Below are 16,978 nucleotides of genomic sequence, written 5' to 3' on the forward strand. Positions count from 1 at the left end.
CAACAAAACCACCTGCAACCCCTACCTGTGTCTGGGAAGAAGCTGTTGGCCAACTGCTGCTGCATGACGAGCTGGGTGGGCTTCAGGCCCAGGGTGGGGGGCTGCACCCCAGCCATCGGCTTCTGCACCAGCACCTGCTGCTGGCTCTGCTGCGGCTGCCCCAGGGCCACCTGCACCCCGTGGGGCGACGACAGCACGTGGGGCTGCCCAGAGCCCATGCCCATGTGGGGGCCCAGAGCCGGGCCCTGCTGGGGGGCGCTGAGCCGGGGGGGCTGCGGTGGCAGCAGCGGTGGCCGGGCCACCAGCCCCAGCTGGAGGGGTGTCTGTGGGGTGCCCAGACGGGGTGGCTGCCCCTCGGGAGGCTGCCCAGATGCCCCTGTGTGCAGCATGGGGTGCCCTGGGGCTTGGAGGTGGGGAGCGCCACGGGGCAGGTGGGCTGACATCTGCTGCTTCTTCTGCAGCTCCTTCTTCTCGTGCTCCAGGAGGTCCTCAATGAGCAGCGGCAGCTCGCTGGCCACCAGTGAGCTCTCCATCTTGTCCAAGTCATCCGCTGGCGAGTGCCGGGCACTGCCCAGCCCCAAGGCTCCGCTGTCCAGCTCAAACTTCTCCAGCAAGGGGTTGCTCTGGCCACCCAGCTGGGCAGTTGCCAGCCCACGGCCAGGGCCGGTGTAGGGGTCCTTCTCCAGCACGGGGACACCAGTGTGGCCACTGTTGGAGAACGGAGTCAGGCTGAGGCGAGTGGGGCCAGTGCTGGAGCTCAGGAGGGTCTGGCCAGGTTTGACGCTCAGCCCCAGGGAGGCAGAGATTTTATCTGTGCTCTGCAGCGCTTCTGACTTGATGGGCACCGGGAGGCGCTCGGGGCCAGTGGTGGTGAACTGGCAGGGTGAGGTCTTCAGGCAGCCTTCCTCCAGCTTGGGCTTGACGTCGGTGGGCAGCGAGCCAGCCTTTGCCTCTGCACCCTGTGCCTTGAAAGCTGGGTCAGTGGCCAGCACAGCGCCCGTGGGGCAGGCAGGGAGTCCCAAGCCCATCCCAGACACCAGTCCTTCCTTGGGCACCTCCTGATCCTCTGCAGATGGGGCCACATCTTTGCTGTCTCCAGGGTCGGGAAGCTTCAAGGCGGGCGCTGGTGGTTCTGTCTTGAGCTGGGCCTCACGCTCAGCCTTCTCGTTGGCCGACTCCACCAGGCGCAGGTGCTCGTTGAAGATGTCCTTCTTGTCACCAGTGTCCAGCTCGGGGTCAGTGTAGGCCAGCAGGTCGAACTCATCGCCATTCAGCAGGTCATCAAGGTGGGGGTCTGCTGTCTCCAGGCTGTCCAAGTTGTCCAAGTCATCATCCCCCTTGGCCACGTCTGGATCAAGGCTAAGGTTGGCCAAATCATCGTCGTCTTCCAAGTCCTTGTGGGAGCCGAAGTCGTCATCCAAATCTGGCTCCACGGGCACCTCGCAGGGCAGCCGCCCCCCCTCCAGGCTCAGGTGGCTCTTCCCTGGGGCGGGCGCAGGGTCTGGAGCGGGGCCATCCTTGGGACCCTCGGGGCGGAGGGTGGCACTGGAGGACAGCGGGCGCGGGGGGATGTGCTGCTGCAGCTCCAGGGTGGGGGCTGGCAGCGGGGGTGCCGCCTTGGCGTGGGGCTGCTGGTGGCTGCTGCCCATCTCTGCTCCCTGCGGGGATGGGGGTGGCAGCAGTGCTGGAACCTTCTGGGATGGCAGCGCCTGCAGGGGCATGACGGGGGTGCACAGGGCCTGGGGGGTGCCCTCCTCCCCGGGCAGGAAGAATCGAGGCCGGGGTGCCTGGGGGGCAAATGGAGATCCCACGACACCCCCAGGTCCCTTCTGCACGTTGTGTCGTAGCTCGATGAAGGGCGCGCCCAGGGCAGCTGGCGAGGGGGGCACGGCCTCGGCGGGGGTGGGCAGGCGGGTGCCCAGGCTGCCCATGGGGGTCCCGGTGGCCGGGGGGGCGAAGCGGGAGGTGACAGGGAGCCGCAGGGCCGCCACGGCCGCTTGCTGCTGCTGCTGCTGCTGCTGCTGCCAGAGGTGCTGCTGCTGCTGTGGGGACGGTGATGGGAAGACCCCACGGGGGTAGAAGGCCTGGGGGGGCCCCACCGCCGCCCTGGAAGACACCGTGGTGTTGGCACCAGCTCGGTACAGCCCCGACACGCTACATCCCATTCCCCTCAGACTGCGCCAAGCACCCGAAAACCCACAGCCTCCCTCCAGAGTGATCCCCACAAGCTGGGGGTACGCGTGTGCTATCTGCTGGCTCCCACCCACGCATGCTGAGCCCAACACCCTGCCAGGGGGCACCCACCGCCCGCTGATGTCCAGCATGGCTGGCGTGGCCGCCGGCGGGGGCCGGGAGAGCCGCTCGTCCTGCGTGAACGCTGCCTGCACCATGACAGAGCTGGGCAGCTTCCCTGCGCCAGCTGCCGTGGCCAGAGTCCCCAGGAGGGCCTTGTCCTGGAAAAAGGGAGGAAAAAAGAGTCATCCCACCATCAGCCACATCTCTCCCCTTGCCCCTCCATCAGCTGCTTCCCCCAACTCTTTCCCCTCCATCAACCACATCCTGTGTCCACTGTGCCACTCCATCAGCCACATCCCTCCTGTGCCCCTCCATCAGCCACATCCCCCATGCCTCTCCATCAGCCACATCCCTCCCCCGTACCCCTCCATCAGCCATATCCCCCATGCCTCTCCATCAGCCACATCCCTCCTGTGCCCCTCCATCAGCCACATCCCCCATGCCTCTCCATCAGCCACATCCCTCCTGTGCCCCTCCATCAGCCACATCCCTCCTGTGCCCCTCCATCAGCCACATCCCCACCGTGCACACCATCCCCGGGCTCTCCCACCTGTGCCGGTTGGTACGGGGCCATGGCCCGGCTCAGCTCGAAGCTCTGCCCGCCGGCCTCAGGTGCCCAGCCAGCTGGCGAGGAGGAGGCGGCAGCAGCCGCGCTCTCCTTCTCCTGCCGAAGGCTGTTCCGCTGGATCTGCTGGCGGATGAGCAGCTCCCGGAGCCGCTGGCGCTGGGAAGAATTCAGTGTTAGAGCCCGGAGTGGCAACAGGACCAAACCCAGCAAAACAAACCACATACAGAGTGGTCATCAATGCCCCCACAGTCCCAGTTTTTCCCCTTTCGTTCTCTCCCAAACCCGAATGGATGCAACTGGATTCCAGGAGAGACCTCACCTGCCGCTGCTTCTCCAGCTCCGACTGGCTCATGGTGCCGAGAGCCCCATCCTGGGCACTAGGCAGCTCCGCCAGGTCCCGGTTTGGGGGTGCTGCGAGCCCTGCAGCCACCTCCTCCCTCTTGTCGGCCGTCAGTCCCAGCGCAGCGCGGGGCAGGAAGGCTCCAGAAGGGTCCTGCTGCTGCGGGGGCGCCGGGGGCTGCGGCGGCAGCACTGACGGGGGCCGCAGGGGCGAGAGGCTGTACGAGTCAGGGGCGGCAGTGCCAGGGCCCAGCGGGCTGCTGGCCTGGTGGAAGCTGGGGGACGAGGCGTAGGCCGAGCTCTGGGGCTTCCCAGAGCCGTAATGGCTGTTGATCCCGTGGGGCTGGTGGGACGGGGAGCCCTTGAGCGGCTCCGAGACGGCCGGGGGGAAGGTGAAGCGCATGGGGGGCTGGCCCCCCGGGAAAACGCTGGCACCGGGCGAGCGGGCAAAGGGTGGCTGTGGCCCGGCCGCTGCCTTGGCGTGGGGGTCACCTGCCGGGGCGCCCCCAAAACCTCCGCCAGCCGCCCCCACTGACTTGAACCCCGGCTCCGGCATCTGTGGGCGGGGGGGCTTGTGCAGTGGGGTGAAGGGATCCCGGGACTGCGGCCGGGAGGGTGGCTGGGAGTAGGGATCAGGGGACTGGAAGCGAGGGGTGACAGGGGACTGGCAGAAGGCTTCGTTGGAGAGGGGGCGGGGGGTTAGGGGGGACTGGGAGCTGGACTGGGACTGGGGGCTGGCAGGGATGCGGGAGAAGGGTTCAGAGGGCAGGGAGCGGGGTGGGAGGGCGCAGCAGGCCTCGGGGGGCTGCAGCCGGGGCGTCAGCGGGGGCTGCGAGTAGGGGTCCAGGTAGGGCGACTGACGGTACAAATCAGGGTGGCCAGGGGGTGAGGGGGCCAGGGGATGGGGGTCAGGGGGCCGGTGCCCCAGCCCCGGGCTCTGCGGCTCTACCTGAGAGACCCGTGGGGTCATGGGGGCTTTGAAGACGTCGGCCGCCTTCAGCTCCGCAGCCGAGAGGTGGGGGCCACCTGGGGAGTCCCCGTAGCCCATGGCAGAAGTGTAGCCGGGCGAGCAGACCCCCAGGCTTCCCCCATCCTCCTTCTTCACCTCCAGACCCTTCTTCTGCTCCCCAAAAGGCAGGGGAGAGAGCAGGGCCTCAGGGGGCCGCGCCCCAGGACTCCCTGGCACCGAGAGGTTGTCCAAGGAGGGGCACCGGGGCTTCAGGAAGGGGTCAGGGGTGCCAGGTTGGTGCCGGGGGGTGCCAGGCGGGGTGGGGTGAAAGTCGGGCGGAGCACGGGGGGCTGTGAGGGGCTGGGGCTGGCTAGGGAAAGGCTGGAAGGCAGCCCCAGACGTGGGGCTCTGGCCCAGGGGCGAGGGGAAGCGGGGCTCCAGCGTGTAGGCGGGGGCCGCGCCGTAGGGATCGTGCGAAGGCACTTGGGCGGGGGACTGGGGCGGGAGCTTGAGGAAGAGCTCGCTGGGAGACTCCGGTCCCCCTCCGGCACCCGCGGGGGGCTTCAGGAAGCCCTCGCCGGTGGCGGGGGGGCTGCTGATGTAGACAGGCTGTGCCCCTGGTGGCACCGGGATCCGCAGGTGCAGCGAGGGCCTCTCAGGCTTGCGCAGTCCCTCCCCTTTGGTCTGCTTGTTGATCTGGCTCTCGGCCTGCTGCAGAGAGAGCCAGGCCATCAGCACTGTGGGAGCCCTCCTGCCCTCCCCACGGGTTGGGCATGGGCCAGGGGTGGGCACACCAATGTCCCCAAGGGCTGGGCCGGGGCCGCCGGGCACCTCCCCGCGCCTCACGTACCTTCTGCACCTTGTTGATGCGATGAGCTGCCCGGTTATCTTTGGCCTTTTGCTAACAAAGACACGAAGCCAGCTGACTTGCAGCCCCCAGTGCCCCGGCCCCCCATCCCACTGACCTCCTGGCACTCACCAAATATGGGGCTTTGTCCGTGGCAGGGACTTTCCTCCAGAGCTTCATGATCTGTTTGCAGCGGCTCGACCAGTCTGGGAGTCCAGTACGAGCAGATACAGGGGAGGAAAACAACATTAGCCTGGACCTGATGAGCCCACTCATATCCTTAGTGGGTCACTATTCCTCCCTCATGTGAAAGGACAGCCCAGGACATGGAGCTGAGACCCCCCGCCCACTGTAGAGAACACTTCAGTGGCAGAACAGCCAGGATTCTCCCCTCGAAAAAGGGACCAGGGGAGTCATGCTCCATCCATACCCCCAACCCTCACCCCAGCGGGGTGGCTGCAGCCCCCCCAGAGCCCTACCTGGATAATCCTGCTTGAGGTTGGGGAAGTTCATGTTGGCGTAGAGGACAGGGGAGATGGTGGAGAGCTCACCCAGCTCCTCGTCCTTCTCCCAGCGCTGCAAACTGCGCTGGTTGTAGGACAGCCCGTCACCCTCGCCCTCCGTCGTGGGTGTCGTGGGGGTCGAGGGGGTGGTGGCAGCCGAGCTGCTGGCCCAGGGGCTCTCAGGCTCGCAGTGGTCTGGGCTGAAGAAGCCACTCCGCTCCCTGAGTGGAGAGGAGCGTCACAGATTGTCAGGTTGTGAGGGAAGAGTGGGTCCCAGGACACCCTGCAGTTCAGTTCCTCCCAGGAGGGGACCCCCAGCTCCTCTAAGTACCTGTTATCCAGGAATGGGGACTGGCAGACCCCCGAGTACGAGTCCAAGGACACGGATCCGGAGAGCGAGCCTAAGGAAACGCTCCCTGTGAGGGAAAGGAGATGGGTTGTTGCAGGTAAAACAAATTTGGGGCATGCACCTGCACCTGCCCTGGGTGTCCAAACAACCCCTTGGCAACACAATCCCCAAAATGCTTTCCATGTTCACCCCCAGAGCAACGGGGAATACCCAGGAGCGTGGGCTCTCATATACCACAGGCAGCAGTGCTCTCCAAGCAGGCTAACTCTGTGAGTTTGGCTTTCCTGAGGCTGGAAACAAGCCCTGCCCTTCACCACACTCTCCAGGGACCTCCTGGATAATGGGGGCTCTGCCAATTCCACCCACCCTGCCCCGAGAGCTGGAGGTCTCCTTGCAGGAACGGCCGCTGTGCTCGGCTGGGGTCCTGCCCGGCCTCCATCCCCGCGGCCACGCAGTTGAGGGGCTGCTCCCCGCGCTCCGCCGAGCCCAGCACGTCCTTGAAGAGCTGCTGCACGTCTTTGCTCTCCATCTTGGGCAGCTCTGCAGAGGCAAACGCAGGAGCTGGGTGCAAATACCACACCGATGGGAAGTGGAGAAACCTCGGGGACCACCGCCGCTTCAGCAGAAGAGGGGGCGCAGGATGGTCTCACCTTCCGTGGGGATCTTGTCGAGGTCGGAGCTTAGCGCTCCCTCGCCCGGGGTGGCTGGTTTTTCGCTGTCCCCGCGGTCTGGGGAATCCTTCGGCTCGTCGGCCCCTGTGAGGAAGAACCAGGACGTGCCCTCAGCCCCTGGGACCCCCCGCTCAGCGCTGGGGACCCCCGGGCCAGCCCCCGTCCCCCCACAAGCGACAGGAGGGCCTCGGTCCTCCAGCGGCGCCGCGCCACGCGGGGGCGCTCTGGGCGCCACTCTATGGTCACCAGCACCGTGGGCCTGACGTGTAAGGAACCATAGAGCTCAGCCCTGCCTAGAGCGGCAACTTCCACCACAGAGCCTCGTCTCGATGGCTCAGGGCGCCCTATGCCCCGTGGCGGACTCGGGGGGGTCTCTCAGGGGTCTCACCCAGGTCCTCGGCCTTGGCGTCGTCCTTGCCATCGTCATCGGGAGCGGCGGCGCTGCCGTCAGTGCTGTCGTCGCCTGCGGGGTACCCCAGGATTCAGTGAGCAGGGTCAGGATCCACCCCATCCCCGAGCCCCAGCGTCCTCCCACAGCCCTCAGTGGCAACGACCGACCCCACAGCCCTCAGTGGCAACGACCGACCCCACAGCCCTCGGTGGCTATGGCTGCCCTCCACAGCCCTCGGTGGCGATGGCTGGGCTGCCCCTCACAGCCCTCAGTGGCTATGGCTGCCCCTCACAGCCCTCGGTGGTGATGGCTGGGCTGCCCCTCACAGCCCCCCACAGCCCTCAGTGGCCATGGCCGCCCCCCACAGCCCTCAGTGGCAATGGCCGCCCCCCATAGCCCTCAGAGGTGAAGGCCACTCCCCACAGCCCTCAGAGGTGACGGCCACCCCTCACAGCCCTCAGCCTTCTCCGAGCCTCAGAGCCCACAGCAGCTGCCCACAGTGGGGGTCCCCCAAAAACGCCAGCGACCTCCAGTATCCCCCCCACCACAAAACCCCCAACAACCCCTCAGCCACCCTGGGGACCCCAACAACTTCCAACAAACCCAGGGACCTGCAACCACACTAGGGACCCACAGCAACTCCCCGGTAACCCCTGTAACCCTCCTCCAGCAGCCGTGGTTTGGCTTGCAGACCCTCTCCTGGCCACACTCACCTCGGGGGTGGGTGGGGGTCTCCCTCCTGTCCGGGATGCCCCCCTGCAGTGCCCCAGTGAGGTTGGGGTCCCCCTTGGGCCTTGGGGCACCCTGGCCCAAGGCAGGGCGGGCGGCCCCGTCCCCAACCCCGCCTGCTGCCAGCAGCGCCTTCCGGCTCAGGTCCATCAGTGCCTTCCCAAAAAACGCCTCCTGGAATGGGAGGGTTCTGTCAGCATCGGGGGGTGCCCCCCATCCATCCCCCCATCCACCCCCATCCATCCCACCTGCAGGTACGGGGGGAACATGTCCTCCAACTTGCTCTTCTTCCGTCCACGGCGCTTCTTCTTCTCGTCCCCCTCTCCTGAGCCTGGATCCAGGCCAGCCTCGGCGGGGACATCACCAGGAGCCCCTGCAACAGCCCCCCAGCAATGAACACCCACCCCCCAAAAAGGGTCTGGGGCTGTTCCTGTGCCACTGGCTGTGAGGTGCACCCTGAGGGCCCCTCCACATCCCTGGGGGTGAGAAGGGAACAGAAATGGAGAAAAAGAATGGTGCTAAGGGAGGGAGGGGACAAAGGAAGGGAGGAAGGAAAACGGGAAAGAAGGGGGAAAAAGGGGGGGAAAAGGGGGAGGAAACTGGGGGGGAAAGGGGAAAAAAGGGGGGAAAAAAAAAGAAGGGAAAAGGGGGGGAAAAAAAAGAAGGAAAAAAGGGGGGGAAAAAGGGGGGAAAAGCAGGGGAACAAAGTGGGGGAAAAAAGGGTAGAAAAAAGGGGGGAGAAAAAAAAGGCAGGGGAAAAAAGAGGGGCAAAAAGGGGGCAACAAAAGGGGGTGGAAAAATGGTGGGGGGGGGAAAGGAAAGGGTGCCACTGGGCCCTACCATCCTCAGGGTGTCCCTCGGTGCTCAGTCCCTCACGTCCCACGTCCGGCAGAACCGCCGAGACCTTCTTGAGCCGCGTGTGGGACTTGCGCTGCCGCACCATGAATCCACCGATGCCTGGGGGGGCAGAGAAGGAGGGGGGATCACAGCGGGGTCACAGAAGAGCCTGGAAGGGTTCAGGGCCTGCAGGACACTCACCAGGCCGGTACGGTTTGCGCTTCCTCTTCTTGCACTCCTCAGGGTCCTCAAGCCCCTTCCCTGAGTCCCCATCAGCTCCAACATCGCGGTCAGGGCTGGCCGGAGCCTCGAGCTTGATCTCGCACTCCATGTGCTCCACACCCACTGCTGGGGCGGTGCATATTAGTGGGATCCCCTGACACCCCCACGCTGCGACCTCCCAGCTCTCCCAGCAGGAACACCCACTGTCAGCTTTGAGCAGCTCATCGGTGTCCAGGTCACCGTCCTTCTTGTCCTCGGGGCCCAGGGGGTCACCCCCCTCCAGCCCCCCGTCCCCGTTGAGGGTGCCGGGGCGGCCCTTGCGCTGCCGCCGCTTGTGCAGGGGTGACAGCGTCAGGTTGCGCAGCACGGCCATCCCCGTCTCTGTCAGCCACACGCCCTCGAAGCGGAAATACTGCGGCTCTGGGGGGACAAACACCAGCACTGGGTGCGTGGCCAGAAGGGAGCACAGCCCTAGGAACCCCATGGCCCCGGGACGGCACCGTACGTACCTGGATCCTTGGCTTTGATCATCTCTGCAGAAGGCGCAGGCACTGTGGCAGGAAAGCAGAGGAGCGGGTGAGTCCCCACACCACTCAAACGCCCCCCAGGTCCCCAAAGCTGTCCCCTGCCCCGTGAGCTCACCAGGTTTGACCACGTAGGGCTGGCAGGCACTGCAGTCAAAACCTTCATCCGCAGCCTGCTCCACCTCCTCCTCAGTGAAGAGGCTGTCGCACGCGGCGTGCAGCCACCTGCGGGCAGCATGGGGGACCCGTCACACACCACAGCCCCCCATGAAAGACCCCAAATGTGAGCCCCTCTAGCCCAAGGGCGCTGTGCTCACCGATCGCAGTGCCGGCACTGGATGAGCAGGTCGTCCTCCACGTACTTCTCGCGGCAGAAGGGGCAGACGACGAGGCTGGCGCAGGGCGCGCAGTGGGTGTAGTTGTTCTGCCACTCACAGTGGAAGCCAGGGGAGGCAGCCCCACACTGCACACAGCACACGCACCTGCAGAAAGGGCCCCGAGGGGTCAGCGCCGGCACCGAGCTCCCCCCGTGGCTCCCCTTGTGTCCCCCCACGCACCACTTGCACTTCCAGCCGCCCTTGGGCACGGTCTGCAGCGGCGGGTCCAGGCAGTAGGTGTGGTAGCTGATGTCGCAGTCGTCGCAGAGCAGCAGGCGCGAGGGGTCGGAGGCTTTGCCACACACCTCGCACACGATGCACTCCACGCAGCGCCAGCCCTTCAGCAGCATCACCTTGGTGATCTGGGGACGTGGGAGGGCAGCCACATGAGCCCTGGGCATGGCCACAGGCGTCCCCAGGCTCGGTGTGGCTGTGGGGGATACCCCAGGGCTTGGCACAGACATGCCAGAGCACAGCTCAATGCACAAAACGTGCCAGGCATGACCTCGTGTGTCCTAGGGGGGCACAGCAGAGTTCTGTGATGGGGCTGGGGGTCCTGGGCCCCCTCCTCACCTTGCTGTTGACGCAGTAGGGGTGGTAGCACTGGGAGCACTGGGAGCAGGCCAGCAGGTGCCCCTCGGCCCCACGCCCGAAGCTGCCACACACCACGCACATGTCCTGTGGGGAAAGGTTGTCAGTGAGGAGACAGCGGCTGATGGAGGAGAGACAGAGACTGTCCCACCCTGTCCATCTGTCCATCCTGCCATGCCCTCATTACCTGCATGAGCACAAACTTGTCTGTGTTGGAGAAGAGGACGACCGTGTTCTGCATTGTGTCATCATCGTCCTCGTCCTCCTCCTTGCTGGGCGAGCTCTCCACATCAGCGAGCTGAGGACAGAGCAGGAGGCTCAGCACTGAGGACACCCTCTCTGTGCACTCTGGGGGCACCAGGAAGATGCAGGGGCAGCAGAACCCCTCCCCAGGGGAAAGCTCTGTACCTGCCCTATGTTTTTGTGGTGAAGCCCCCAGACTCAGCAAAGGCTCAGACAGTTCCACCTCCCATGAGACCCCAGCCCACCCCACAGTAAGGGCTCTTAAGTCTTTCCAAGGAAGGGATGATAGGGAAGGGGAAGGGGGAGACTCTCAGCTCTTCAGCCTAACAGCTCAAGGATTCCCTGGACCCCACCCCTGCCCCAGCCCAGCCTTACTGCTAAGGTGTCAACAGACGAGGTGGTCGACTTCAGGCGTGCACGGCCTCGGCCTCGGCCCCCGTGGGACCCACCTCGGGGCCGTCTCCGCCCAGGGAAGCTGCTGCTGCGCCCCTGTGGCCAAGGGGAGAGGGGAGTTACAGCACTGGGAAGCCCAGTGGGACCCTCATGCCAGGGCAGCAGAGACACTGCCCCCATCCCACCCCACCCCGCACTCAGCCCTCGCCTACTTGCTGCAGGGGCAGCCCAGGGAGGGGACGTGGCCCCAGCAGGGCGCTCAGGGTGAGAGGTCCCCAGAATTGTGGTGAGCGGGGTCCTCCTGTACCTGCTTGACACGGGAGCGCCCTGGGGAGCTGCGGCGCCGGCTCTTGTCCCCGTCACCCTTGGCTGCTGGCTCGAAGAGCAGCGAGTCATCGGTCTCAGCACCCAGCGGCAGTGACCCAGCGTCCTCCTTCTGCAGGCTGGCGTCAGCCGAGGCCGGGCCCAGCTCAGGGGACAGAGACCCCCCGCCCTCGGGGTCTGGGGACCCCAGCAGCGGCTCCGAGCCGGGGAAGCTGCTGCTCGTGTCCCCCTGGCTCAGGTTGGAGATCTCGTTGAGGATGTCGGGCCGTGGGCGCAGCGCGGGGGGCTCGGGGCACCCCTCGTCCCCGTGCCCCAGCAGCTTCTCGCCGGTAGTGCACACCTCCATGGGGGTCTCAGGGCCCAGCTCCTCCGGTTCCAGGAGCAGGGGGGACCCTGAAGGGGACCCCTTGACTTCAGGGTCCCCTGCAGCCCGACTTTCTTCCACGGCATCCTCCTCGCTGAGTGGTGGGGAGCTTCCACTGGTGCCCTCCCTCTCCAGCCTCGGTGCCTCTTCTTCCTCCTCTTCCTCCTCCTCAGGCAGGCCTGGGAAGGGCCCCAGCTCAGGGGCTGGGCTGCTGTGGGGGGCATCTCCAGGAGGGCTGGCTGGGGACTCCCCCTCGCCACCGGCCATCTCCATCTCCTCATCCTCAGGTGGCTCGGCGGGGGCCAGGGTGACAGCAGGGGAGCCCAGGGGTGGCGGCGGGGAGCCAGGGGGGTCGGTGTCCATGGCGATACCAGGGCTGCCGGGGGGCTCAGGCAGGGCTGGGGTGGGGGGCTCGAGCACCTCGTCCTCCTTGGCATCAGGGGAGGGGGCTGGGGTCCGTGCAGGTGAGATGGCACGGAGAGCTGGGGGCAGAGAGGGGGTGAGAGTGATATCACAGCCTCCCAAAGACATCCACCCCCCAGTCCCAACCCTGGTGTTTCCCCAGACCCACCTGGGGGAGCTGAGGGTGGGGGTGTCATCTCAGGGGGCAGCGAGGGCTCTGGCTCCAGCTCCATCTCCTCCTCAGGGAACACCTCTGGAGCCAGGGCTGGCGCTTCCTCTGCCACCGTCACCTCGGGGAGGAGACCTGGGGGATGGGGTGAGGAGGTGTGGGGGTCCCCTCCATCCCCCCCTGCGCCACCCAGCCTGGGATTGAGAGGCACGACTCCCCCGACTACTACTCCCCATGTACCCCAAACAGGGCAACAACATGAAAGAGAAGGAATACGGGGATCAGGCAAAGCCAGTGCTGGGAGAGGCCCCTGGTGCAGGACCCCCACACCCACTGGAGACAACAGGAGGGGAAAGAGGACAGTGTGAAGTCCCCAGATTACCTGGTGGTTTCAGGTCCTCCTCGGGAGGCAGCTCGCTGGGGACTGGCTCTTCAGGGGGCAACTCAACAAGGGGGGGCTCTTCAGGGCTCAGCTTCTCGGGGGACAGCGCTTCGGGAGGAGGTTCCTTGGGGAGCAGCTCGACAGGGGGTGGTTCACTGGGGGGCAGCTCATCGGGGGGCAGCTCCTCCAGGGGCAGCTCCTCCAGGGGTGGTTTGCTGGGGGGCAGCTCATCGAGGGGTGGCTCGTTGAGTGGCTCATCGAGGGGAGGTTTGGGGGGCGACCCATTGCGGGGCAGCTCGTCAGGGGGTGATTTGTCAATGGGCAGTACTTCAGGGGGCAGCTCATGGGGGGGTGACTCTTCAAACGCTGGTTTCTCAGGGGGCAGCTCAGCAAGGGGAGGGACATCCAGGGGCAGCTCATTGTGGGGGGGTTCACTGGGGGGCAACTCCTCAAGGGAGGGTCTGTCAGGGGGCAGCTCAGCAAGGGATGGTGTCTCAAGGGGCAGCTCGTCAGAGGGAGGCTCCTTGGGGGGCAGCATGAGAGGAAGGGGCTCCTCAGGGGGCTGCACATCAGGAGGCTGAATGTCAGAGGGCTGCGTGTCAGGGGGCGGCTGATCGAGGGGCAGTTCATCAGAGGGAAGTTCTTCCGGGGGTTCCTCACTGGGGAGCACCTCCACAGAGGCCAGCTCGCCAGGAGGAGACTCAGCATTGTCTGGGGGAGCCTCCTTGGGGCCTGGGGGTGCCTCTTTGGCGTCTGGGGGTGTCTCGTTGGGGTCCACGAGGGGCTGCGTCTCCTCATCACACCCCACAGGCTCCAGCTCAGGCGGGGGCATGGGCACATCCATCGGCTTGCTGGGGACAGGGGACTCTGACCTGGGATGGGGGAACCTGGGTGAGGGGGCGGTGCCCAGGCCACCCTGTCCCCAGGGCTGTGGGACACATTCCCCACACCCACAAAGGGCCTGAGCCCCCTCCAAACCAGTGCCCCCATCCCCACTCACGTCTGGGCGGGCGGGTCAGGCCGTGGTGAGTGCTCTGGCGCCGTGGGGACATCAGCCGTGGCACGACGCTGCTGGCAGTCCCCGCACACCTCGGACCCCGGGGACCACTGGCAGCTGGAGTCAGGCCCTGCGGGGCGCTGGCCACAGTCTGAGCAGACCCAGCAGTTCTGGGAGGGAAGCAGAGATGTGTCAGGGGGTGCAGTGGGGGGCAGGCACCCTGTACCCCCAAGCGAGAGCAGGACACACCTTGCACTTCCAGGAGGTGGTGGGGAGGCCCTGGGCGGCTGGCTCCGTGCAGGAGGTGTGGTAGCCCTTGTCACATGTCTCGCACACCAGCATGGCAGAGTCCTGGCCGGGCTGCCTGTAGGGCACAGGGGCAAGTGAGGGCTGGGACTCCCCCTTGGGTGCACACCCCCCTCCCCACCGCGGGTCTGGGGGCTCACCTGCAGGTTTGGCACACTTTGCACTGGGGGCACTGCCAGCCCGAGCGCTTGCGAGGCGTCAGGGAGATGTCCAGGCAGGCCCCATGGAAGTGCTGCCCGCAGCTGGTGCAGAACGCCAGGTCCCGCAGCTCGCCCGGCCCATCGCACACCGAGCACCGCGCGTCCTCTGTCAGCCGCAAGAGAAGGGGGTCAGCGCCGCCTGCTCGTGGGGTTCCACCCTGCCAGGACCCACCGCCAGGGCAGGAGGGTCCCAGCACCCAGGGGTGGTGTCCCCACGCACCCATGTCCACGGCCTCAGCCACGTGCTCGGGGCAGAGCAGCCGCAGGGTCTTCATGGACTGGAAGCAGCCGCTGGCGGCGGCGCAGGGGAAGTGGTAGAGGCGGGAGCAGCCGGCGGCCGCCCGGCACGGGATGGTGGCCCCCGCCCGCCCGCAGCATTCACATTTCTGTGGGCAGAGGAGTCCAGGGGGTGAGCACTGCTGCAGGGCAGCAATTCCACAGCAAACCACGTCCCTGCCATGCCCCCGCACCCACCGGGATCCGCTCACCTGTGAGATCCCTGAGAAAACAGCTCTGGCCACGTCGGCCACCTCCGGTGCCGCACCGGCCGCCCAGGCCGCACACCAGTGGTGCACCCAGCAGTGCCCTGTGGGGAAGGGGTGTCAGGGACAGCTTGGGGACACTCAGGTGGCAGGGTGGGGACCCCCGTGCTGCGATCACACTCACCTGTCGGCTCGAAGAGCTGCGCTGGGGTCACCCCCTCGGAGAAGCCGATTTGTGCCAGGCCGTCACCCGCCAGCTCTGGCTCTGGGGGAGGCTGGCTGGGCCCTGGGGGAGGCTGGCCGGGCCCATCAGGGGGCTCGTGGCCCACCAGCCGCTCGGGCCAGTCGGGCACCGGCTCGAAGCGCTGCAGCTCCCGCTGCCCGTGTAGGCTCCAGTCCCCACAGTTGCAGAGGGCACAGCGGCGGCCCAAAGGGCTAGGAGAGGACAACAGGAGGTGTCAGGGATATTTAGGACCCCTTCAATAGCTCCACGCCACCCCCAACTCCTCCCACCCTCACCTGCCAGCCTCGGGAGGTCCCTCCGTGCCCATGTTGTCCGGCTCTGGCCCCGCAGAGGCTCCTTCGGGGGGTTTCAGGGGGTCCCCCTCGGCGCTGCCCATCTCCTCCGAGGCCATGACCCCATCGGCTGTGGGGACAGCGGGTGTCACCACCACAGGGGAAAGAGGGACAGGTCCCCAAAGTCCTACCCTGGCTCACCTGGCGCGGCTGCGTCCTTCTCCTCGCTGGGCACCTTCTGTTCGTCCATCCTGCCTCCGGCGTTCCTGGGGGGCCACAGCTGTAGGGGGGACACCCATCAGCACCAGGGATGGTGGCACCTCCCCCGGAACCCTTGCAGCCTCCCTCTATCCAAGGGACAGGGCAGCATCTTCCCATTGCTCTCCCCAAGGCAATTTAGAGGCTCTGGGACTGGGAATGTCCCTCAGGAGCTGGGGGTGGATCCCTGCCCCACACGGGTCCAGGAGACCCCCTGGCCTTCCCCATCACCCTCTGCCCACCAGGTCCTCCCCAAGTCCAGCCAGTGACACCCTCACATATCTGGGGCAACCAAACCCCCAGGTGACCTCGATTAAACCGTGGGGGAAAGGGGATCAGTGACCCCGGCTCTACCACACACCAGCACCCCAGGGAGTCACCGAGACCCCTGAGAAGCCCCCAGAACCCTCCTGGGAGCACACCCAGTGCTCACAGCAAAGCTGGGACCCCCCAGCGCCTCCCACGTGGGGGATCTTCACGGGGAATTTGGGATGCAGCAAAAAACGGGCTCCCCACCACCAGCAGCCGCCTGTGCCCCTATTTCCTCAGACCCAACACCAATGCTGCTCAGCATAGGGGGTCCCAGGGTAGGTACAGGGGGGAAGACTCACCCCAAAACACGACAAAACACAAAACACAAACCGTGGGGGGGCCCTGCCCTGATCTGCAGCCGTCCCCTCCCACCGTTGCCTCAAGCGCACCCCAAAAAGCTGAGAGGGCTCCAGCAGCGCGGGGGCAGCGAACGGGACCCCAAACCGGAGCACGGGGCACACACGGGGCGAGGGGGGAGATCTGGAGGGGACCCGGGGGGCCCCAACGCAGCGTGCAGGGAACCGGGCACGGGGGACGCGCTGGGGCAGCGCCAACCCCCCAAAAACCCGAGACGGCGCGGGGAGGGCGGAGGGAGCCCCCGGCGGGGTCCCGACCGCGGGGCAGGAGCGTCGTGTCCCACCCAGCACCTCCCTCGCCCCGGTTCCCGGTGGGCCCGGGGGGATTCGGGCCCTCCCCGGAAAGGCTCCGGGGCCGGGGGGATTCGGGCCCTCCCGGGAAAGGCTCCGGGGCCGGGGGGAGGCCCGGCCCGCGCCCCCGGGTGGGCCGAACCACCACGCGGGGACACCACCCCCCCCACACCCTCCCCGGTGCGCCCGGGCCACGCTTCCCCCGCTCCCCGGTGCAACCGGGGGGTCGAGCCGGCCAGGCCCCGATCCCCGGCCCACCGCGGCCTACGCTGGCACCGGCACCGGGCCCCGAGCGACGGGCCCGGCCGTACCTGCGCTGCAGCCGCCCGGGCCCCACCGGTACCGGACACAAAGGCGTGGGAGCCGCGCTCTGGGCCCGGCCCCGGTCAGGCCTTACCGGGAGCGGCGGCACGGCGGAGGCGGCGCGGCCCGAGCCCGCACGACCGCGGGGCCGCTCCTTCCGGGGCCGCCGGGGCCCGTCCCGCCCGCGCGGGCCCCCCGGCGGGGCCGTTCGCACCCCCGCGCCCCCCGCCCGGTGCTCACCCCCGCGGCCGCCCTACGCCGACGGGCCTCGGGGCGCGGGGCGTTCGGTGCTCCCCGGCGCGGCCATTTCCAGAGGAAAGTAGGTCCCGCCGCCCGCCCCCGCCCCGCCCCGCCCGCCCCGCCGGGGCCGCCGCCGCCGCGCTGGGTCCGAGGGGGGAGCCGCGGAGCGGGGGGCGCCGCCGCTCCCGCACTACTTTGGGCGGCGGGGGCTGCGGGCGGAGGGAGACGGTGCGCGGCGGGCGGGCGCT

General features: G+C 67.2%; 1 protein-coding gene across 8 annotated transcripts in view; it reads right to left on the reverse strand.

Moving 5' to 3' along the window:
- KMT2D (lysine methyltransferase 2D) overlaps positions 1 to 16,978 on the reverse strand; it is a 28,985-nt gene extending 12,007 nt beyond the window's left edge. For 3 of the 8 annotated variants that reach the window (XM_072919634.1, XM_041711597.2, XM_072919629.1), the window contains exons 1-35: positions 16,731 to 16,977; positions 15,172 to 15,250; positions 14,974 to 15,100; positions 14,639 to 14,889; positions 14,461 to 14,558; positions 14,193 to 14,358; positions 13,913 to 14,078; positions 13,716 to 13,830; positions 13,470 to 13,636; positions 12,470 to 13,341; positions 12,088 to 12,222; positions 11,136 to 11,998; positions 10,811 to 10,924; positions 10,380 to 10,490; positions 10,175 to 10,279; positions 9,782 to 9,963; positions 9,542 to 9,706; positions 9,343 to 9,449; positions 9,210 to 9,251; positions 8,905 to 9,120; positions 8,680 to 8,826; positions 8,482 to 8,598; positions 7,890 to 8,014; positions 7,626 to 7,815; positions 6,910 to 6,984; positions 6,501 to 6,605; positions 6,217 to 6,390; positions 5,833 to 5,917; positions 5,478 to 5,722; positions 5,131 to 5,204; positions 5,002 to 5,052; positions 3,183 to 4,862; positions 2,846 to 3,019; positions 2,305 to 2,453; positions 26 to 2,106 (exon numbers count right to left, since the gene is read on the reverse strand). In XM_072919634.1, the coding sequence (XP_072775735.1) occupies positions 26 to 2,106; positions 2,305 to 2,453; positions 2,846 to 3,019; positions 3,183 to 4,862; positions 5,002 to 5,052; positions 5,131 to 5,204; positions 5,478 to 5,722; positions 5,833 to 5,917; positions 6,217 to 6,390; positions 6,501 to 6,605; positions 6,910 to 6,984; positions 7,626 to 7,815; positions 7,890 to 8,014; positions 8,482 to 8,598; positions 8,680 to 8,826; positions 8,905 to 9,120; positions 9,210 to 9,251; positions 9,343 to 9,449; positions 9,542 to 9,706; positions 9,782 to 9,963; positions 10,175 to 10,279; positions 10,380 to 10,490; positions 10,811 to 10,924; positions 11,136 to 11,998; positions 12,088 to 12,222; positions 12,470 to 13,341; positions 13,470 to 13,636; positions 13,716 to 13,830; positions 13,913 to 14,078; positions 14,193 to 14,358; positions 14,461 to 14,558; positions 14,639 to 14,889; positions 14,974 to 15,100; positions 15,172 to 15,220 (9,523 nt within the window). In that variant the 5' untranslated portion in view covers positions 15,221 to 15,250; positions 16,731 to 16,977. Of the gene's footprint in view, positions 1 to 25; positions 2,107 to 2,304; positions 2,454 to 2,845; positions 3,020 to 3,182; positions 4,863 to 5,001; positions 5,053 to 5,130; positions 5,205 to 5,477; positions 5,723 to 5,832; positions 5,918 to 6,216; positions 6,391 to 6,500; positions 6,606 to 6,909; positions 6,985 to 7,625; positions 7,816 to 7,889; positions 8,015 to 8,481; positions 8,599 to 8,679; positions 8,827 to 8,904; positions 9,121 to 9,209; positions 9,252 to 9,342; positions 9,450 to 9,541; positions 9,707 to 9,781; positions 9,964 to 10,174; positions 10,280 to 10,379; positions 10,491 to 10,810; positions 10,925 to 11,135; positions 11,999 to 12,087; positions 12,223 to 12,469; positions 13,342 to 13,469; positions 13,637 to 13,715; positions 13,831 to 13,912; positions 14,079 to 14,192; positions 14,359 to 14,460; positions 14,559 to 14,638; positions 14,890 to 14,973; positions 15,101 to 15,171; positions 15,251 to 16,730 lie in introns of all 8 variants that reach the window. The other 5 variants (XM_072919635.1, XM_072919630.1, XM_072919632.1 and 2 more) reach the window with 4 other exon arrangements.

This window comes from Taeniopygia guttata, chromosome 29, assembly GCF_048771995.1.
Source record: "Taeniopygia guttata chromosome 29, bTaeGut7.mat, whole genome shotgun sequence".
NCBI classification, from domain to species: Eukaryota; Metazoa; Chordata; class Aves; order Passeriformes; family Estrildidae; genus Taeniopygia; species Taeniopygia guttata.